The sequence below is a fragment of the Manis pentadactyla genome, chromosome 12, assembly GCF_030020395.1.
Source record: "Manis pentadactyla isolate mManPen7 chromosome 12, mManPen7.hap1, whole genome shotgun sequence".
NCBI classification, from domain to species: domain Eukaryota; kingdom Metazoa; phylum Chordata; class Mammalia; order Pholidota; family Manidae; genus Manis; species Manis pentadactyla.
The window spans coordinates 15,780,137-15,804,387 of NC_080030.1; the positions used below are offsets into that span (position 1 = coordinate 15,780,137).

The following is a 24,251-nucleotide window of genomic DNA, read 5'->3' on the forward strand; positions in this document are numbered from 1 at the left end:
AGAACAGGAACGCATAGAAGCTGACATAGACAGAGATAAAAGAATCTACAGGAATGAAACAATATTAAGAGAACTGTGTGACCAATCCAAAAGGGACAATATCTGTATTAAAGGTGTACCAGAAGAAGAAGAGAGAGGAAAAGAGAGGGAAAGTATATTGGAAGAAATAATTGCAGAAAACTCCCCAAACTGGGGGAAGAAATAATCGAACAGACCACAGAAATACACAGAACCCCCAACAGAAAGGATCCAAGGAGGACAACAACAAGACACATAATAATTAAAATGCCAAAGATCAAGGACAAGGAAAGAGTTTTAAAGGCAGCTAGAGAGAAAAAGTTCACTTATAAAGGAAAACACATCAGGCTAACATCAGACTTCTCGACAGAAACCCTACAGGCCAGAAGAACATGGCATGATATATTTAATGCAATGAAACAGAAGGGCCTTGAAACAAGGATACTGTATCTAGCACGACTATCATTTAAATATGATGTGGGATTAAACAATTCCCAGACAAGCAAAAATGAGGGAATTTGCTTCCCACAAACCACCTCTACAGGACATCTTACAGGGACTGCTCTAGATGGGAGCACTCCTAGAAAGAGAACAGAAAAAAACACCCAACATAGTAAGAATGGAGGATGAGGAATAAGAAGGGAGAGAAGAAAATAATCTCCAGACAGTGTATATAACAGCTCAATGAGTGAGCTAAGTGAGGCAGTAAAATACTAAAGAGGCTAACTTTGAACCTTTGGTATCCACGAATTTAAAGCCTGCAATGGCAATAAGTACATATCTTTCAATAGTCACCCTAAATGTTAATGGACTGAATACACCAATCAAAAGACACAGAGTAATAGAATGGATAAAAAAGCAAGACCCATGTACATGCTGCTTACAAGAAACTCACCTCTAACCCAAAGACATGTACAGACTAAAAGTCAAGGAATGCATAAATATATTTCAGGCAAACAACAGAGAGAAGAAAGCAGGGGTTGCAATACTAATATCAGACAAAATAGACTTCAAAATAAAGAAAGTAAAAAGAGATAAAGAAGGACACTACAAAATGATAAAGGGCTCAGTCCAACAAGAGGATATAACCATTCTAAATATATATGCACCCAACACAGGAGCACCAGCATATTTGAAAAAATACTAACAGAACTAAAGGGGGAAATAGACTGCAATGCATTCATTCTAGGAGACTTCAACACACCACTCACCCCAAAGGATAGATCCACCGGGCAGAAAATAAGTAAGGACACGGAAGCACTGAACAACACAGTAGAGCAGATGGACACAATAGACATCTACAGAACTGTACATCCAAAAGCAACAGGATACACATTCTTCTCAAGTGCAAATGGAACATTCTCCAGAATAGACCACATACCAAGCCTCAAAAAGAGCCTCAGTAAATTAAAAAAGATTGAAATCCTACCAACCAACTTTTCAGACCACAAAGACATAAAAGTAGAAATAAACTGCACAAAGAAATCAAAAAGGCTCACAAACACATGGAGGCTTAACAACACGCTCCTAAATAATCAATGGATCAATGAACAAATCAAAATGGAGATCCAGCAATATGTGGAAACAAATGACAACAACAACACTAAGCCCAACTTCTGTGGGACACAGCAAAAGCAGTCTTAAGAGGAAAGTATATAGCAATCCAAGCATATTTAAAAAAGGAAGAACAATCCCAAATGAATGGTCTAATATCACAATTATCGAAATTGGAAAAAGAAGAACAAATGAGGCCTAAGGTCAGCAGAAGGAGGGACATAATAAAGATCAGAGAAGAAATAAATAAAATTGAGAAGAATAAAACAATAGCAAAAATCAATGAAACCAAGAGCTGGTTCTTCGAGAAAATAAACAAAAATAGATAAGCCTCTAGCCACTTATTAAGAGGAAAACAGAGTCAACACAAATCAACTGTATCAGAAATGAGAAAGGAAAAATCACGATGGACGCCACAGAAATACAAAGAATTATTAGAGAATACTATGAAAACCTATATGCTAACAAGCTGGAAACCTAGGAGAAATGGACAACTTCCTAGAAAAATACAACCTTCCAAGATTGACCCAGGAAGAAACAGAAAATCTAAACAGACCAATTACCAGCAACGAAATTGAAGCGGTAATCAAAAAACTACTCAAGAACAAAACCCCCGAGCCCGATGGATTTACCTCGGAATTTTATCAGACACACAGGGAAGAAATAATACCCATTCCACTTAAAGTTTTCCAAAAAACAGAAGAGGAGGGAATAATCCCAAACTCATTCCGTTAAGCCAACATCACCCTAATACCAAAACCCGACAAAGACCCCACCAAAAAAGAAAACTACAGACCAATATCACTGATGAACGTAGATGCCAAAATACTCAACAAAATATTAGCAAACCGAGTTCAAAAATACATCAAAAGGATCATACAACATGACCAAGTGGGACTCATCTCAGGGATGCAAGGTTGGCACAACATTCGAAAGTCCATCAACATCATCCACCACATCAACAAAAAGAAAGACAAAAACCACATGATCATCTCCATAGATCCTGAAAAAGCATTTGACAAAGTTCAACATCCATTCATGATAAAAACTCTCAGCAAAATGGGAATAGAGGGCAAGTACCTAAACATAATAAAGGCCATCTATGATAAACCCACAGACAACATTATATTGAACAGCGAGAAGCTGAAAGCATTTCCTCTGAGATTGGGAACTAGACAGGGATGCCCACTCTCCCCACTGTTATTTAACATAGTACTGGGGGTCCTAGACACGGCAATCAGACTAAACAAAAAAATACAAGAATCCAGATTGGTAAAGAAGAAGTTAAACTGTCACTATTAGCAGATGACATGATACTGTACATAAAAAACCTTAAAGACTCCACCCAAAAACTACTAGAACTGATATTGGAATACAGCAAAGTTGCAGGATACAAAATCAATATACAGAAAACTGTAGCTCTACTATACACTAACAATGAACCAATAGAAAGAGAAATCAGGAAAACAACATCATTCAAAATTGCATCAAAAAATATAAAATATCTAGGAATAAACCTAACCAAAGAAGTGAAAGACTTATACTCTGAAAACTACAAGTCACTCTTAAGAGAAATTAAAGGGGACACTAACAGATGGAAACTCATCCCATGCTCATGGCTAGGAAGAATTAATATCATCAAAATGGTATCCTGCCCAAAGCAATATACAGATTTGATGCAATCCCTATTAAACTACCAGCAACATTCTTCAATGAACTGAAACAAATAATTCAAAAATTCATATGGAAACTCCAAAGACCCCAAATAGCCAAAGCAATCCTGAGAAAGAAGAATAAAGTAGGGGGGATCTCACTCCCCAACTTCAAGCTCTACTATAAAGCCATAGTAATCAAGACAATTTGGTCCTAGCACAAGAACAGAGCCACAGACCAATGTAACAGTCTAGAGAATGCAGATGTTAACCCAGACATATATGGTCAATTAATATTTGATAAAGGATCCATGGACATACAATGGCGAAATGACAGTCTCTTCAACAGATGGTGCTATCAAAACTGGAGAGCTACATGTAGGAGAATGAAACTGGACTATTGTCTAACCCCATATACAAAAGTAAACTCAAAATGGATCAAAGACCTGAATGTAAGTCAAGAAACCATTAAACTCTTGGAAGAAAACATAGGCAAAAACCTCTTAGACATAAACATGAGTGACCTCTTCTTGAACATATCTCCCTGGGCAAGGAAAACAACAGCAAAAATGAACAAGTGGGACTATATTAAGCTGAAAAGCTTCTGTACAGCAAAAGACACCATCAATAGAACAAAAAGGAACCCTACAGTATGGGAGAATATATTTGAAATTGACACATCCGATAAAGGCTTGATGTCCAGAATAAGTAAAGAGCTCACACGCCTCAAGAAACAAAAAACAAATAACCCAATTAAAAAATGGGCATAGGAACTGAAGAGACAGTTCTCCAAAAAAGAAATACAGATGGCCAACAGACACATGAAAAGATGCTCCATATAGCTAATTATCAGAGAAATGTAAATTAAAGCTACAATAAGGTATCACCTCACACCAGTAAGGATGGCTGCCTTCCAAAAGACAAAGAACAACAAATGTTGGAGAGGCTGTGGAGAAAGGGGAACCCTCTTACACTGCTGGTGGGAATGTAAATTAGTTCAACCATTGTGGAAAGCAATATGGAGGTACATCCAAATGCTCAAAACAGACTTACCATTTGATCAAGGAATTGCACTCCTAGGATTTTACCCTAAGAATGCAGCAATCAAGTTTGAGAAAGACCAATGCACCCCTATGTTTATCGCAGCACTATTTACAATGGCCAAGAATTGGAAGCAACCTAAATGTCCATTGATAGGTGAATGGATAAAGAAGATCTGGTACATATACACAATGGAATACTACTCAGCCATAAGAAAAGAGCAAATCCTACCATTTGCAGCAACATGGATGGTGCTGGAGTGTTTTATGCTCAGTGAAACAAGCCAAGCAGAGAAAGAGAAATACCAAATGATTTCACTTATCTGTGGAATATAAGAACAAAGGAAAAACTGAAGGAACAAAACAGCAGAAGAATCACAGAACTCAAGAATGGACTAACAGGTACCAAAGTTATAGGGACTGGGGAGGATGGGTGCGTAGGGAGCGATAAGGGGGTGGAAGAAGAAGGGGGATATTAAGATTAACATGCAAGGGGGGGTAGGAGAAAAGGGAGGGCTGTACAACACAGAAAAGGCAAGTAGTGATTCTACAACATTTTGCTATGCTGATGGACAGTGACTGTAAAGGGGTTTATAGGGGGGACCTGGTATAGGGTAGAGTCTAGTAAACATAATATTCGTCATGTAAGTGTAGATTAATGATACCAAAAAAATAAAAAAGGCATTTCCTGTGTGGTGACCTCCAATGAGTTCTGCACAAGGGAGTAAAGGGCATATAAAAGTGTAGACAAAGTGTCTGTTTGTGTTTATACAGAGGATCAAAGCCTAATTTGGCTTCCCTGAAAATGAACTAAGATACGATATGAAAAAGAACTTCCAACATCAGCACTCTCTGGAAGACTCATGCCAGAAGATGATCATCAAAAATCCCCAACAAAGATCCACATACTGCTACAGCTGTAGATGTACTCATCCCATCAGTTACTGGACTTGCCATGGGAATGAAGAAGGAGATATCTAAGCTGGCCTGTGCATACAGTAAAACAACAAATTTAACTGGATCTATACTGTTGGAACTCAACCAAGAATTAGGAGAAGTGCAAATTGTAGCGCTCCAAAATGTTACAAATACAGACTATTTCCTGTTAAAAGAACATATGGGATGTGAACAGTCTCCAGGAATGGGTTGTTTTAATTTGTCTGATTTCTCTCAGGCTGTTCAAGTTCAGTTGGATAATATCCACCATATCATAGATAAGTTTCCACAAATGCCTAAGGTGCCTAACTGGTTTTCTTGGTTTTGCTGGAGATGGCTGGTAATTACAGGTATGCTTTGGTTAGGTAACTATACTCCTATTATGTTAATGTGTGCACGCAATTTAATTAGTAGTTTAAAACTTATACATGCTGAAGTTACTCTACAAGAAGATATGTCAAAGAAATAATCAATCTTCCCATATTTTCTGCCACCTGCTACTTCTATAGCTTTTCTTCTTCCTTCCTAATTACAACCATTAAATAGAATTCGTGCCTCATATCAAATTTACCGAGTATCATAATTCTTCCAAGTGGTAACGATACCTCAAGACAAATGCTGGGCATAGAAGCCACTGGGCATAAATATGCAAAGAAGTAAAAAGCTAACCTTTTCAAACAGTAAGGCTTCCCTCTCACTTACCAACTTTACATTTCCCTGTATGGTCCCGGAAGATGACTGGTTAGCCAGAGACGGGTAAGATTCCTCAAGCGAGGAACAACCTAAGACAGGTACAGTCGCAGGGGGGTCATCAGGTGAGAAATTGGGGATCAACAGAGGTGAGGGTTATAACCTCACCCCCCCTGTTCTGAGAGAAATCTTCTGCATATGTGGATGTTTTATTGCCCTTGTCTAGCTTGGAGTAACACATAGTCTACAGGCACACACCTGATCATCTACATTTGCTCTCTTACAACACTAAACTATGTTTTCTACCTTTATCTTGTATCTACCTATCACTTCAGCATTTTATTAAAAATAATAATAATATAGAGAGAAATGTGGTATCCACATATAAATCAAGTATAAAAATCAAATGAGTATTCATATTTGAACTGACTGTTTATAGTTCATAATGCATGAGCAAAACCGAAGGTTTCTGTGATGGCTGCCCTTGTACTGTTCACCATGTAACTTATTCACTATGTAAGAATTTGTTCTCCATGTAAGAACTTGTTCGTTATGCTTCAGAAGATTGGATACTGATGAAAATTAGGCTTGGGGTGGATTAATGATTGTGCATTGGGCATTGACTCCCCTACACAGAATTTTATTGTTGTTAACAACCATTTGATCAATAAATATGAGAGATTCCCTCACAAGAAAAAAAGTGCACACTTCCAATTGTAAAATAAATAAGTAACCGGGATGTAATGTATAGCATAAGGAATATAGTCAAAGTATTGCAACAGCTTGGTATGGTGATAGCTGGTACGTTGAATTATCATGTATATAAATGTTGAATCACTGTGTTGTACACCTGAAACTAATGTAATACTGTGTGTCAACTACCCTTCAATAAAAAATAATTATCTACAAAATATATATATATATATATATATATACACTGATGTTTAGTGATGTTGAGCATGTTTTCACAGGCCTGCTTGCCATTTGCATATCCTCTTTGGGAAAATGTCTATTCAGATCCTCTGCCCATTTTTCAATAAGATATATTTTTGTATTGAGGTGAATGAGTTCTTTATATATTTTGGACATTAACCCCTTATCAAATATGTCATTTCCAAGTATATTCTCCATTCAGTAGATGGTCTTTTTGTTTCGTTGATGGTTTCCCTTGTTGGAAAGCATCTTTTTGGTCTGATGGAATACTGTTCGTTTATTCTTGTATTTTTCCCCCATATTCAGAAAAAAATTGCTAATGCTGATATTCCAGTTTACTGCCTATATACACACAATGAGATATTATTCAGCCATGCAAAAGAGTGAAAACTTGCAGTTTGCAACAGCATGGATGGACCTAGAGGGTATTGTGCTAGGTGAAATAAGTCAGGCAGAGGAGAACAAATACCATATGATACCACTTACATGTAGAATGTAACATGTAAACAGAACAGAAATAGAGTCATAAAAACAGAGAACAAACTGGTGAGGCTGAAGAGGGGAGACGGGAAAAAGAGGTGTGGGGGATAATGAGGGACAAACTTCCAATTATAAAGTAAATTAGTCACAGGGCTAAACGTACTGCATAGGGAATATAGGCAATAATATCATAATATATTTGTATGTTGACAGATAGTGATCACACTTATGATGGTGTGCATTTACTAAAGTATAGAATTGTCTAATCACTATGGTGTCCACCTGAAACCAGATCAAATATATTTCAATAAAAAAAGAAAATTAAAAAAACTAAACTTTCCACAAATTAAAAATATTTATTACACATTGCGTTTCACACAATATACAATGTATGTTAATACTAATATGTATTACAATATATATTTATAAATATGTATTGCACACTTTAAATAATACATATATTTTTATACAAAATAAAAGCAATACAAATTTGACTCAGTGCCTGTATTCTTGTTTTTTTTATTCTAACTATATCTTCTCCTCCAACAGGTGTCCCACCTACATGGAACCTCAGAATCTTACAGGTCTCAGAATTCCTCCTACAGGGCCTCTCAGAGGATCCAGAGCTGCAGCCCCTCCTCTTCAGGTTGTTCCTGTCCCTGTACCTGGGCACCGTCCTGGGGAACCTGCTCATCATCCTGGCCGTCGGCTCTGACCCCCACCTCCACAACCCCATGTACTTCTTCCTCTCTAGTCTGTCCCTGGCTGACACTGGTTTCAGCACCACCACCGTCCCCAAGATGCAGGTGAACATGCAGACCCACAGAAAGTCCATCTCCCATGCAGGCTGAATCACTCAGGTGTCCTTTTTTTCTCTATTTGGGTGTTTGGACAGTCTACTCCTGACTTTGATGGCCTATAACTGGTTTGTGGCCATATGCCACCCCCTGCACTACCTGGCCATCATGAGGCCCCACCTAGGTAGCCTGCTGGTCATGCTGTCATTTGTCATCAGCTTTTTGGACTCCTTGACTCACTGCTTGATGGTGTCCAAACTTGGCTTCTTCACACATGTGGAAATCCCACATTTCTTCAGTGAAGCCCCTCAGCTTATCTGCCTCGCCTGCTCTGACACCCTAAGAAATACCATATTAATTTATTCTCTTTGTGCCATCTTTGGGGGCATCCCAGTCTCGGGGATCCTTTACTCTTATACTTGAATTGTCTCCTTCATTCTGAGAGTCCCCTCGGCAGGGGGGAAGTCCAAAGCCTTCTCCACCTGCGGCTGTCACCTGGCCATGGTTTGCCTGTTTTATGGCACAGGCCTTGGGGTGTACCTCAGCTCATCTGTGTCCCACTCCCCCAGGAAAGGTGCAGCAGCCTCCGTCATGTACACGGTGGTCATCCCCATGCTGAACCCCTTCATCTACAGCCTGAGGAACAGGGACATCAAGAGGGCACTGCAGAGGATTATCAGCAGAACAGCCTGATCTCAATGTTTTATCCTTTTTGGTTCATAGGACTGGAAAATGCAGCAAAATCCAACATGCACTCCAAGAAATTGAGTCTCCAGGCACATAGTTTATATGTAGTCATTTAGGTCTCTGCCTTTGTTTACAAAATTCTTCCTCTTAGTGTAACTGATGGAATCAGAAGATGGTTCCGGATTTACCACTGAAATCACAATCTCTCCAGAATGACGTGCAGTCGTCCATCAGTCCACCCTTCTCACTGTCCTCATGCATCACCCACGTCTCTTGGAGAGGAGCAGTTTCCCTTCTATCATTGCAAAATAAACAGAGCTCCCTCTTTCTTGGTACATATTGCTTCTTTATTCTTCTATTAATTATTTTTTGTTTGTTCAATCTCAATCCTACCTTTCAGATAAAGACGTGTTCGAAATTTTGCCCCTTAATGATCTTGTGAACATTCTGAGAAGATAGGGTGAATATTTACTTTCCTGTCCAAACTGGACACTTTTGAAATGGAAAGTTGTGCACACTGGAGCCTAAGCGCAGATGTTAAAGTTAATTCAGAACCTATGTTGTGGAAATAGAAAGGCCAATAGTACCCTTTTTTGTACAAACCTTTTAGTGAAGTTTGGAGGTCTGATTGGGTCAACTGTGGACTTCTGCTTCAGCTTCTTGTTTCCTCTGCTACAGCCTGGTTTCTTTTCTCCCTTCATTCCACCTTCTCTCCCTCATTTTTCTTGGTTTCTCCTCACTGTGTCTCTCTTCCTTCTTTCTATACCACTGGATATACGTCAAGGCACGTCTTCTCTATCCTGTTCATATTTATTAATTTCTTCCCCCAGTCAGTGTCTTCACAGTCAGGGGCCTCCTCCATGCTGGCAGTAGCATTATCCAGTTTATGGACCCAGGCTTAAGTCAGGTTACATTAATACCTTCAGAGGCACCATATATGTCCACGAATCTTTGTTTTGAAAGAGCAACAGCAGAAGTAAACAGGGGTCTGGGCAGTAGCCCATTCTTAGGGTTGCAGACCTGAGCATGGCACACAATGGCTGATTCCTCTTCTCACCAAAGGGAACTAACCCACCATTTCCCCTATAACTCTTAGCTTTCAGTGTGATCACTAAATCCTGGAGCTAGGTCTTTATTGTGTGTGTGTGTGTTTTAAATGTTGGCTCTGTGTGAATTTCCTCTTTTCTATCACTGAGATATAATTGCAACAGAAAATTCATTTCAGGTGTACAGCAACATGATTCAATATTTGTGTATATCACAAAATGATCATGACGATGCCTATTATTAGACACAGGTATACAACATAGTGATTCATTATTTGTGTATTTCAAAAAATGGTCACCACAGCATCTAGTGGTTTTCCAAAATAATTGATTTTATATTCAGGTTTTCCACATGATCAGTTAATAAGAAATCAATCTCTGAGTTCCTCATCACAAGAAATCTGGCCCAGGTGGGCTGCAGAGCTAAGATTTAGAAAGATGCATCAGGTCCTCATTCCCATACATCCCACTCTAGCCCTCCGTAGTAGCCCAAAGCACATTTTATTCAGGGGTTCCAAAACAGAGATTTGACAGACAATGCATTGGGAGAGAGATGAACCCTTTCTACTTGAGCAGAAATCAGAAGCCTCTAAGCATCTTTGCTGAATGACCTTCAACATGGAACGACTTCAGTTCACCTTTAAATCAGCGGAGGGCTCCTGCTGGTGCAAGAGAAGCAAGAGAGACTTCTGACCACATGGCCAAGAGAAACAGGGTGCAGTCTGCAGAAACAGTAAAAACAGCGTAATTTATTCCATGTGCCAGTTCTTATCCAGCAAAGTTTTGCTGAGAAGATGCTGATATGGAGAGCTGGAGACTATGGTAGCCAGAGAGACATCTCCAGTCTTGGGCATAGAGCCTGAATCTTTTTTGGGGGGAAGTTTTGAGAGTGGGCAGCTTTCAAGCTGCTCCTGACATCCCCTGCCTTCTGTTTTCATGCCTTGTGTATGCCATCTCTCATTGAGCTGCATCCTGGGATTTGCATGCCATGAGTAAAATGTCAAAAATATCTGGGTCATGCTCCAACATTAATGTGTACATAGACTCAAACTCCCATCCTGCCAGCCTCTTCTCCTCTGCCACCTGCTCACTCTGCTAGAAGACAGCCACCACATTTTCAGTGAGCAGTGGGGAAGCTCTGGCTAGGGCTTCTGGGTGAAGTTCCCCCACATGGCAGGGAACACAAAGATGACCAAAGCTGACTGCGCAAGAAGCACTGAATCCTGGCCTTGCCAGAGGACTGAGCTTGGCATCAGATCCCCTGTTAGTCGTGCCTTGAAACGACCACAGTCTCCATTGAGACTTCAGACATCTGTGCAACCCACTATAATATTTAAGCAAATTTTTCATTAGGAAATACAATGAAGTAGACTATTATTTCATGTAAAACATGCAAGCAGAAAGATTAAAACTTTGGCTTTCATTCAAGATAGCAAAAACATACCATCCAAAACCCAAAAGCAGTACTACAGAGAGAAAAATGGGAGGTTCTCCTTAGAGACATAAATCTTTAAGAGAAAATGGAAACTGTAAGAGATTCTTGGTATTAGAGAAATAATTGTCCCCAGAGAGCATGACCAATTCAATGAATTTGCAGACATACAAGTCAGCCATTACTTCTTCTAACTGACAAAGAAAAGTTGTCTAAATTTAAAAACTCTGTGTGGTGTATGCTAGGAGTAGCACAGGGGACTTGCTTCTGAAAACAGGAGGGTCCGCACTTCCGAATACATTCCCTTTTCCTCCTCCTCTAATAATACCAAGTCATCAGAGATGGGGGAACATGGACAAGTTTGGCTAATTAGGAGCTCTGTGCACTGGATTCCCGAGGCTGTATAAGAGTAAGTAATCTGCCTGTGCCTCCAGCCCTTTCCCGTTTCAGCCCTAGTTGAGGGGCTTTGCAGCTCTGTCCTCTCCCAGAACCGCTGTCGGCATCAGGAGGCCCACGGCTGACTCTGCCTTCCTGCCGGTCACGAGGACAGAGACTGAACTGTCAGCCCGTGCCAGGCAGATCAGGGGCAGTGGATGCTCATTCCTTGGTGACACCCCTGCAAATACATTGGGTCCCATGGAGACAGTGGAGGGAGGAGGGACCGTCAGGAGTATTGGTTTTTCACCATGAAAATCAGCAGGATATTCAGGACAAATAGATGGGAGTCACCCATATGCAGAGCTCAGCTCACGTTCTTGGATAATATACTAGTTCATGTTCTTGGTTCTGGGGGACCCGAAAGCTCTTATTCACAGCTTTGCCATTCTCCCACATGGTCCTGCCATCACAGGAATTCCCCTGACCCACCCGTCGGAGCAGGAAGGAGTCCATCCGTTCCCAGAGAACCTAGACACGTCTCTCCTCCCAGCCCATGCTGGCACTTCTCTCCCTGGCATTCCAGGCAGGGACCACTGGGCACTGCACTCTCCTTGGGCTCCTGCTGAACCACAGTGCAGAGCAGGGAGTCACCCCTGTGGAGCCAGCAGCAGTGGTTACGGCTGAGGCACAGGCAGAATCGCAGAGTGCTGCCCTAAGAATGCCTGCCAGACCTCTCTCCTGTCCCTGCTCTTTGATTTTGCTGCCAAGGCCACTCCTGCCTGCATTCGGTGCCTTATCCCCTGTTGCTCTGAGGGAGACCTAAAGGCCGAGGGTTTGGCCCCCTTCCCACCAGGACATGGCTCCCCGGTAACCTCAGGGAGCTCACAGGCTCTGGGTGTCTGCTTAGACTCTCATTGTAAATAGTGAACAGTTTCAGTGTATTAATCAGAGACCCAATGTTTAACTTTGAATCTAACCTGTCCTATTTGTTACCTGTGTGACACCAGTGAAGATTTTAGTATCTCTGATCCTCAGTGTTCTCATCTGCTGTCTAGTGGACACAACTCCATGCAATAAGATTTCAACATAATGGGTCCTGAATCTGGGATAACATACATGATGTATGAGTAGAGTAAGAACAAATTAAAATAGACACTTTTATTATTATCAAGGCTACACACCGGAGACCCAGCTCGGATATCCTGTGATCTGTAGACCTGGTTTCCCTTGATTCTGAGAAGATATTTTAATTTTGTCCTTATGCAAGTTGAGTCTGAGTACCTGGAGGGAAACAACTGAATCTCATTCATTCCTGACTCCTCAGAGCCTGCACTTTGTTTGGCACAATGTAGGGTATGAGAACAATAATTTGTGTTAAATATTCAATAGATTATTCCCTGGTTCTCAGAAACCAAGCACATGCCCTATGTGTTCCGCACACAGGATACCTTCTGCATTTAATCTCCTTCCTTCCAGAGTCATTCTGCAGTGTGAGTTAAAAGACAATTCAGTGTTTGTATCCAGGTCCCTAATTTTCAAAAGGCCCATTGTTTTCCATTAGAGTCTTAATTGTGAAAAGCTGTGGAGAAAAATCTCCATGAAAATGAATAAAAGACAAAGGAAAGAGTATGAGAAAGAAATATTTTTGTATAGGTTGAGGTTCACTTTATGATTTTTGCTTATCCCAGGAACAAGTTCCCTGGGTACACGATACACTTGTAATTCTCTGGCACATAACAGAATAAAAGGCCATGAACCCTTTCTTGGGAATGCACATGATCCACTCAGTCCACTATGCTAACAACAATCCAAATTCTGACTTAAAATCCATGAGTGAATATTGACCAAGTGATGACCTCTTTTGGGTGTTGCCCATGTCCTAGAGCTGGGAGTTAGCCTCCCTGTTTCTCAGGAAAGGACACCAATCAGATCAGGGAGGCTCAGCGTTACACACCCATCATATTCAGTACATGACAGATGAAGGACTCAGCCAAAGGTCTCCTGATTCCCATTTGGGGGCTCTGTGCCCTTTTCCAAAGCAGAACTACTTTTTTTGAAACCTGCTTTACTCTTAGATGAGCAAATGGAGGTAAAACCATTCATTCCTTCTCAGGATTTGCTCAGTTCATCTGTGAATTAGGGGAATGGGCCACATGGCTTACAGGAGTCTTTATTACCTAAATGCTGTGGGCCATATGGTTTCCTGTGAACAGTATTGTACTTTGTAGACCATTGTGGAAATCTGAGCTGTTGAAATATTATTCCCTGTAAAAGATGGGAATTTTCAAGTGGTTCTATTATGGGAAGACCATAGCTAGACAGACTTCAGGGATATTTCTGCTCTATACCTTGACATAAAAGTAATTACTTGATTATTCCTGATTTTTCCTTTGGGAAAAAATGTAGGCAATTAAGAGTAAAATTTAATGTATCTGTTTTTTCAACTGAAACAACTATCTTTCTTGAATGTACCTTAGAGAAATTCTTACTTGTGTTACCGAGATAGGCACAAACATTGTATTAAGAGAGTTGTTAGAGATGGAAAATGAAAGTGAGTTCCAGCCCTCAGGTAAGAGCAGGCATCATTTGCAATGTTTGAAGTATGTGTGCTTGGCAGAGACAATATTAAACCACAATACTGTGGTAAATAGGACCATCTCAGGAAACCATATGTGTAGTATGATAATATTTTGGTAAACTTTCAGGAAAACTGTGGGTCCATGAGTCAATATTTGGCATATTTTGGAATATGTTGTAGATTTATATATATATATATGGTATACATAATAGAATATTTGGAATATCTATTAATATTACGGAAATACTTAATGGAAATCACATCTACCAAATTCATGACAGTGTCTGCTTTTGGGCCATTGAAGTAGAGAGAAATAGGATCATGCAGGGATACCAAGAATAACTCAGGTTTTACTGGTAAAAAATATGAGTTCTGTAGCTACTGTTACTAAATATGAATTTTTCAGTACAACTCAGGGTTATAATGATAATAAGTATAATAGGTAATATTAATGGAACATTTACAAAGTTCCTGGAGATATTCAGGGCAATGGTTCTCTATCCTGACTGTGTTAATGACAGAATCTTATGTGTAGAGATCCTGATTTGATTGGTTCTAGACTGTGGCCAGCACATCTGTAAATTGTTAAAGACCAACAACTAATTATAATGATCAAACAGCATTGAGAACTACTGTCTAACCCCTTCATATTTGTTATTTAATTTGATTTCTTACAGCAACTCTGTAACATAATTCATGGGAGGAAAATAATCTATTTCTTTTACCCATCTTAGGTTCTCTGGCTGGGGCTCTGTAAACTTCATGGACAAAAGGCATCATAAGAAAAAGCAAGCAGAACTTTATTAGTTTGTTCATGGCTAGTGGTAGTTATTTATTCCAACACTTTTTTTTCTTTTCCTAAAGGTATTTCAGCTACATGGAACTCCTGAATCTTACAGGTGTCTCAGAATTCCTCCTCCTGGGCCTCTCAGGTGACCCAGAGCTGCAGCCCCTCCTCTTCGGGCTGTTCCTGTACATGTACCTGGTCACCGTCCTGGGGAACCTGCTCATCATCCTGGCCGTCGGCTCCCACCCCCACCTCCACACCCCCATGTACTTCTTCCTCTCTTGTCTGTCACTGGCTGACACTGGTTTCAGCAGCACCACCGTCTTCAAGATGCTGGTGAACATCCAGACCCACAGAAAGTACATCTCCTATGCCGGCTGCCTCACTCAGGTGTCCTTCTTTTTTCTTTTTGGGTGTTTGGACAGCCTACTCCTGGCTGTGATTGCCTATGACTGGTTCGTGGCCATCTGCCACCCCCTGCACTACCCAGCCATCATGAGGCCCCACCTCTGTGGCTTGCTAGTCCTGCTGTCCTTTCTCATCAGCCTTTTGGAATCCCAGACTCACTGCTTGATGGTGTCCAAACTTGGTTTCTGCACAGATGTGGAAATCCCTCATTACTTCTGTGACATCCCTAAGCTCCTCAGACTTGCCTGTTCTGACACCTCCACCAGTAACATAGTCATATTTCTTGTTGGGACGATCTCCGGGTTTCTCCCCATCTCAGGAATCATTTTCTCCTACTATAGAATTGTTTCCTCCATTCTGAGAGTCCCCTCAGCAGGGGGGAAGTCCAAAGCCTTCTCCACCTGTGGCTCTCACCTGGCCATGGTTTGCTTGTTTTATGGCACGGACCTAGGTGTGTACCTCACTTCGGCTTCCTCGTCTTCCCCAGGGAGGAATATGGTGGCCTCGGTGGCATATGCGGTGGTCACCCCAATGCTGAACCCCTTCATCTACAGCCTGAGGAACAGGGACCTCGAGGGGGCACTATGGAGGATTGTCCGTACGGCAGCCTGATGGCGAGGCTCGTGCTGCCCTTTCTGCTCAGTGGACTGGAAAAGGCAGCAAAACCCCAGCATGCCACCCAAACGCCTGAATCAGCGGTCCCATGGTTTATGTGCACGCCCGCGTTCCACTCTCACAGGTGCTCCCCTCAGCATGCCTCTGAAGGAAATGGAACATCATTTTGCCCCCCCACACCCAGGACCCGGCCCTCCGGGGTTGTCTGTCATCCCTCAGCGCATCCCTCTCACCCCCTCAGCCCCAGGGCTCTGGGTCAGGAGCAGTCTCACTGTGTCCCTGAGAAACCAACCCCCCATAGCCCTCTCCTGCTTGTCACTCACCGCTTCTTCCCTGTTCCCCTCGTTTGCTTAGACTTGTTAGGAGGGTCTAAACCATACCTTTAAAACCTGGAAAAAACGGTAATATCTTTCCCCTTAATGATCTTGACTGCATTCTGAGCAGATAGGATGAGTATTTAATTTCCTGTCCAAAGAGGGTTTTTTTTTAATTGAAAGGGACACTTTTAATATTTAAAACAAACTGCTATCAGTTGGGAATTTTCTAGAGAAAATTGGATGCATATTTCCAAGGAAAGATGGAGAGAACTGTGTATAAAATGAAGGTTCTTGTTGCCAGGATTCTCACCTGGCCCTGGTCGGCTGGCTCACTACACACGTGTGGGCAATATGTTTCTATTGACACTATATAGAGAGCTCTGCCCAGTTCTCTGTGTGACACGGTGACACGGCTGTAGGAGAGCAGAGCAGAGGCTGGAGTCATGGCAGCACCAGGGACAGAGGTGCAGAGGACGGCTGTGAGGGCAGAGGGGCCCAGAGGCAGAGACTGGCTTTCTGCATGCAGACTCGCTCTGAGTGGACAGGATTTTAGTGACTGTCCTGCCACCATGGAAATAAAGTTGATTATAACCCTTTCACCCCCAAGAGCGTTTTATTGTCATTTATTTGGTCACACTGAATCCATAGCAAACTTGCCGGGGGCTGAAACCCATTGGCAGGACAAGGACTTTTCAGAGCACAGATATATCCCCCCGTTTTTCTGATAATGATCTTTCCCATTTCATGCACTTTCCCCAATCATATTTCATACGTGATTAAAGTTCACATATACCTATATGTTAGGATATGTATATATCAGCACACATGTATACATATACTTGTATTAGCATGCATATATGCTAATTATGTGTTAATATATACTAATTATATATTAGCAATATATATGTATTAATATGTGAAACAATATACATATTTATACATATATAATAAACAAGTCACTTAATATAACTACAAGGTATGTCATTGTGTTTCCTTAAGAATTATAAAGGCTTACAAATAATGAGCTGAACATTGCATCTAAGTCAGGAAAATAGTACTACAGTAAATCCAAAGCAAGTTGATGGAAATAATGAAGATAATGACAAATATCAATTAAATAAAGAAGAGTACTGTAAAAAGTGTCAATAAATCTAAAAATTGTTTTCTTGACAGTATTAATAAAACCTATAAATTTCTTTATACTAGATGCACACCATAGTAAGTGTTATCACCATCTGTCAACATACAAAGACATTATGATTTTACTGACTATATTTTGTACACAGTACTTTCATCCCTATGCTAATTTACTTTGTAATTGGAAGTCTGTCCCTCCTTATCCCCTTCAACTGTTTTGCCCATCTCCCCTCTTCAGCCCCTATGGTAACCACCAGTTCATTCTCTGTTTTTATGACTCTCTTTCCATTCTGTTTATATTTTACATTCTGCATGTAAGTGGTATCATATGGTATTTGTCTTTCTCTGCCTGACTTATTTCACTTAGCATAGTACTCTCTAGGTCCATCCATGCTTTGTGATTGGCAAGTTTTCATTCTTTTGCATGACTGAATAATATTGCATTGTGTATATATTGGCAGTAAACTGGAATATCAGCATTAGCAATTTTTTGTCTTGATATGTCTTCCCAGGTAGGGGGAAAAATACATAACTGAAACTTTGTGTTCTTTGCCCAATATCTCATTTCCCCACACCCAAGACCCTGGTAACCATCATTTGACCTCTCCTTTTATGAGTTCAACTTGCTTAGATTCTACATATAAGTAAAATCATGCTGTGTTTGTCTTTCCATGTCTGGTTAATTTCATTTATCATAATATCCTCCAAGTTCATTCATGTATCACATGAAAGGCTGAATTATATTCCATTGAATGCCATATTACATATATATATATATATATATATATATATATATATATATACAAAACCCATCGCTACATGATTCAACTTTTAGGTACTCCAGTTGCCAAAAGCAAACACTTATCATGAATTTGGTAGATGTATTTTCTTTTCAATACTGCTAGAATGCATAATTGTTTTATGTGTCCATCAAATGTTGTCTTCAACCTTACCTAAATATTATCATTGTACATATATTTTTCCTGAGTTCTGATTTTCTGCAACATAGTGTTTTAAGACTCTCTGTGAAGTGTATATATATATTTCAGTTTGAATGATACATAATATTATTTGAAAACTAAATTTAATTAATCAAATCCTTATTATGATACATGTAAGAAAATTCTTGTGCCTCCTTCTTTATCACATAGTGACGATTTCTGTAAGATATATGCATGAAAGAGAATTGATTTTCAAAACTGGCAATGTGCAACTTCACTATGAATTAACAACATGTATTTTTCCAATAGAAAAGTCAGACAGATTCCACTATATGCTCTTGTTGTCACGGAATAGAAACAGAAAGATCTGTCCAGCAATAAATCTATCTTTCCATCAAAGATCTTCATGAAAATTCACATATTGTACAAGGAATAACATTTCCACACCTCATATTTCCAAAAATGGTTTACAAGATGCATGGCTGTGCATAGAAACTCTGTGATCTACAGTAATCAGGCAATAAAGGCCCCCATGAACCCTTGGCCCATTCCCCTACAGGTCCCAAGGGAAAGAATCAATGGTTCTGATTGAATTTGCTCATTTACAAGTAAGGCAGGTTTGAAAAGAAGATAATCACTCTGCTTTGGTGAGGGGCACAGAGCTCTCAGATGGGAATCAGGAGGTCTTTCGCGGAGTCCTACATCTTTCACATACTAAATGCGGAGTGTGGGTAACTCTCTCCAGCTCCCTGTGCTGGTGTCCCTTACCCGGACACCCAGAGGCTGACTCCCAACTCTGGGACATCGGCAGCACCTAGCAGAGGTTAGCACTTGGTAAAAATTCAGTCATGGTTTTCAAATCACAATTTGAATCGTTACTGGAGAAGTAGGCTTATTGCTAAAACACAATCCCAAGAACGGTTTAATGGTCTTTTATTCAAATTACATGGCAGAGAAGTAAAAGTCTATTCTGTCCCAGGGAATTCATTCATGGATTGACCAGAAGTCCTAAAATGTATCTCAGCCCTGCAATAAGATTTATTCCCTCTCTCTCTCACTCTTTTTGACACTTTCATTTTTAAGAAAATAGCCACATATTTTAATGGACTACAGTTGATTCTATTTAATGGAAAGTGACAGGGCTCCTAGGACATCTGTGACAGAGATACATGCAGCACGGTGTTATCTTACGTCTAGTGCTGTGGGACCATCACTGGAAGGAAAAAAAACACACAGTGTGTAGAGGCCGTATTGAGGCTCTGTTCCAAAGAACCAGGGATGCATCTACTAAATATATAGTAGAGATTATTGTCCTTGTAGCCTACACAGTGCCAGACAAGGTGTATACTCTGAGGAATCAGAAATGAATGAGATTCAGTTGTTTCAATCCAGGTGCTCAGAATGCACTTGCATAAAGCTCACAAAACTAAAATGTTTTCTTGGGGATCTGAAGAAAACCAAACCTTCATGATATAGCATATTTTACTTGAGTATATGGCATGTAGTGATAATAATAATCATGTCTAAAACAGAATTTACCCTTACTGCATGGACCCACCATGCATTTGCTCACATATTCCGTAGTCACTATGCTTAATTCCTAAAAAGTGCTGGTGTATCAACCGAAGATCAATTCAGATGACAATGCTGATGCTCAGAGATACTTGATATCTCAAGAAAAACATGCCCTGTGTCACAGTGAGTAATAAACATATCAGACAGACTTAAAATTACATGGATCTCTGAGGCCCATGTACTGAGTTTGATCACTTTGTGCCCATATGTACATCAGAAGGTTTAAGCAGAGGCCCAGAGCTCTAAATTCCTTGAGGTTGCCTTTTCATTGTTTCCTAAGAATATAACCTGGCACTCTAGCTTCATGTCTCCCATAGAGATTGTCAGCAGTTAAATTACAAGAATACAGTAGGGAGACATTTGGAACAAACCGAAGGAGCAGAGCAAAAGGGGCTTTCCCAAATTATCATGTTCCAGCACTTTCTGTGGCCTCCACGTATGACCTCAGGTGACCTACCTTGGCTGATACATCAGGGATGACACACTGCTCTCTGATGCGGTCTAACAGGGAACGACACCCAAAGGAAGAGAACAGTGATGAGTGGGTCTCTGTCTATAAAAGACAAAAAAGAGAAATGCCAGGCTGAGTGAATAGCCGAGAATATCACATGTCCTGTGAATGGAGTCTGACACTTGGATTCAAACCTGACTTCACTCCTTTCTAGCCAAGACAAACAGTTATGTTCCTGTCATTCACTGTAACATGATAATACTCCTGTTCCAGTCTTTTTTGGACGTGGTTATGCAGGTTAAAGGTAAGAAGCTACATTTTAAAAACCAGCTCAGAGCTTGACACTTGGAAACCCTGGTAAAAGAAAGATTCAGCATAGTGTGCTTAATATCATCATTTCCACCATCATGATCCCTACCTTCACAATGATTTCAGTGCTTAGTGGGCAGTAGTTCCTGATCTGGGGTGGGGCGGGGGAGAGATGTCTGCCTTAGCTACAACTAGTGTGCGAGGAAAGCAAAAGCATTCATGAGTTCTTGTACCCCCAAAAGAACCAGGGATTTCAATCTCCCTGGCCTCTGAACTGGAAGGTGGCATATTGGTGCCCTTCCTTATGGCTGTTCCAAATGCTTTTCCTGATAAAGAAAAGGATGCTCCTCTAGGCCCTCTCCATCCAGTGCTCCCCAAGTACTCACTGGGCTGCTCTGAATCTCTGCTGGGCATGACCAAGGGCTGATGAGTCAACAATCCCTCTCCTGCCTGGAAGTCAATGGAAACGTACGCCCTGTCCTCAGGAACAGCAGGGAGACCAACCCAGGCATGGACATGCTCACGCAGAAAAGGATTCTGGGAGGATAAGACATGGCTGTGCGGCCCACAAGACTGTATCCAGCAACCTGATGTGCAGGAAGACAAGGGTTATTCTCTACCATTGTGTGACCTCGAGGGCTCAGTGCACAGAGCTCATAACCACCCCGATGGGTCCCTGTTCTCTCAATCTCTGAGGACTTGCAGGTATTAATGGAGGAGGAATGGAGAAAAGTGGGTGTGCTTGGGAGAGTCTGGACCCTTCTCCCAGGAGAAAGCTCACCTGTCCTCTGCAATTCTGTCTTCCAAGTTACAGGGGTCTTATAACAATCATACTTTTTCAATAAAAAGGGAACAATATGTCACCTGAATCTGCAACTCCATTGAAATAATCATGAGATTTAGAGAGACTTTGATCTCTTATCCTAGGAATCTACTATATTTCCTGTTTGTCTCCTGAGATTTATTCCTCAAATAATACCTTCTATTTTCTTTTGTGCAGTCCTGGTTTGTGGTGTACCTGTTAGAACTGGAGATGGATTTTTTCAATTTTTAAAATATTTTTGCTGTTTTGAATATTTTAGCCTTTGTTGTGAAACAATGCATATTGGAGAAAAACATAAGTTTTCATTTTTCTTGCAAATTGATGCATGGTTATATTAGACAACTATCTATGTACTCAAGTGGAAGTCACAGATGTCAGCAGTCAAAATGTATTCTAGGGCAGTAGTCACCTCATGGCTTTTTTTTTTAAGAGGTTCTGATTCCGGGCTTGCTCACGTGACAATGGCAGGATTCTGTTACTCTTGGGCAGTGGGCACTAGACATCCCTCGGCTTCTTGTCACAAGGGCTTCTCCACTGGGCAGCTGACAGTATGGCAGCTGCCTCCCATCTGAGTGAGTTGTGACAGAGTAATAGAGGCTGGCAAGTTGAAAATCTGAGCCTTTTTACTCATTACGGTTGGAGTGACACTGCAATATTTTCCCAAGTATTATTCATTGGATGCAAGTCTCTAGATCTAGCGGACACTCCAATCACTGGGTGCACACATGGCTTTGAATATGGATGGTAGCACTCATAGGGAGCATCCGAGATGCTCTGCACCAACAAGCCATGACCTGCTATCAGGAATTTCAACTCTGAGCACAAGACCCCAGAGATTCTCTCTTTCTAACAGACACTAACCTTCATGTCACCATCTTCTCAACAGAATTTCCTAGGGAAGAAGTGGCACACGGAAGAACTTACTCTTTCAGTATTTCTGCAAGCCCTGCCATGGTGCTCCTGGCCCTGCCATAGGAAGTCCCCCTGGTTTCTCTTATACAAACAGGTGCTTTCAACTTTGCCAGGAGAAGCCACCGCTAGTTCAGGACCAGTTCCATAAGCGTCTCTAGAGGATTGTGATTAGGCTCATCTATCTCCAAATATACTTTCTTAAGAACCTTTGTACTTAAACTCTCAAGGTCTTTTCCAATATGTGATTTTGGCTCATCTAGTGAAATAAAGGTGATGTATGATTTATCTTATCTATTACCTACCTTTGCAGTCCTTCTGCTCAGATTTCTCTGTTTGAGGTGCTCAGAGACTTATTTCTCATTAGCTGATAGGAAGAAAACTTGAATATTCACCCAATTAACTTGCAAATGGTCCAACGTGTGCTCCCTCTGTGTGTGTAAATGACAAAAGAAAATTTAGGAAGCTTACATGACCCAGTGTCAGGAAAATAGAAAACAATTTGAGAAGGAGGTGTGAGTGTCAAGACATTCTACAATGCACAGATAGGAAGAAAAATCTAATATTAAATTTTCACAATATTTAACTGAAGTCATTTCATAATGGGAGGAGCCAATTAGATACTAAGTTCTTAGTTAGTGAAGTTGTAGGCAATTTAGTTTCATGGTAAAAGGCAAAGTTCATTCAAACAGTTATGTGACAGCTTCTCAGAAAGCCAGATTGCTCCCTCAGAAACTGTGTGCAGCATCTCTAAAGGAAAGGTTGATGTGTATATGGGTGCCTGGGTGTGCAGCAGAAAACAGAAGGAGCTCAAAGACATATTGGTCTTAATAGAAGTAAAAGAAGCAAGTACGAACTGGAATCCTAATGAGACAGTGACAATGTCAGGGAAGATGTTCCCTTTGCTGAGGTCATGGTCCTTTGCTATCCTTGAGTAACAAAAATGAAGATAGAGTGTAATTTTTTCATAATGGCTTGGATGACAACAGCCCACAGCCACAGTTAGAGCCACACAGCCACTGGATACGTACACCACTACTATGACCTCAGTTGTATACCCTTGACCAAGACCTATCATTAACTCACTTTTTTTATCCTGAGCACAATTTGTAACCTTCCAATTGCATCTCACAATGTAGTTTTATTCCCTATGTTCTGATTTATTAGTCAGGGTTCAATCAAGAGAAAGGAGAGCCATACTGGTTATTTTAATGAAGGTAATTTAATATAAGTACGGCTAAATAGTTACTGTAATATGAAAGGCACGTAAGAAAAAATGTGGTCACACAGAGTCATCACTGAAGGATGTAGTGACAGCCCCATCGGCTAAGGGGTATAGGGAAGTGGTTGGGCATTAGGGTGTGGTGTCCTTTATTGACCAAAATTGGAAGAACCTGATAAGAAGCCAGGAAAATCAGAGCAGTAGTCTGAAGGCTCCAAGTCCCACCACAGCATCACAACTTTAAGTATTGAAAAGTAAGTTTGGAGCACAATCACAATAGCTTTATAAACCCGTATGTAGACATGATCCGCTGCAGAGCTTGGAGGAAGATGTGAAAACATGACACCAGGACTGTTGAGAAAAATCACCTCGGCTGTTGTTAAGGCAAATGCTTTTACATCTTCTCCTTTATGAGGTCTTACCACATCATGGTCTTTAGGATGAGACTGTGACCAGTAAAGAACCCAAACAGACATCATGTTTGAATGAAACGTCTGAGAAAATCCAAGAGTCCTGCACCTTGGCTATACCTTTGA

The 24,251-nt window shown here is 40.8% G+C and overlaps 1 protein-coding gene and 1 pseudogene across 1 annotated transcript; both read left to right on the forward strand.

Annotated features, from left to right (window-relative positions):
- Nucleotides 1–7,865: 7,865 nt before the first annotated feature.
- Nucleotides 7,866–8,793, forward strand: LOC130680105 (olfactory receptor 18-like; annotated as a pseudogene).
- Nucleotides 8,794–15,098: 6,305 nt separating this feature from the next.
- Nucleotides 15,099–16,028, forward strand: LOC118921131 (olfactory receptor 18-like). The gene has a single exon (XM_057490104.1). It carries the CDS (start codon nt 15,099–15,101, stop codon nt 16,026–16,028), a length of 930 nt encoding a protein of 309 aa, XP_057346087.1.
- Nucleotides 16,029–24,251: the final 8,223 nt, after the last annotated feature.

Bases quoted from the DNA above. Each gene is read 5' to 3' on its own strand.
- LOC118921131 (XM_057490104.1), top strand. From the start codon at position 15,099: ATGGAACTCCTGAATCTTACAGGTGTCTCAGAATTCCTCCTCCTGGGC.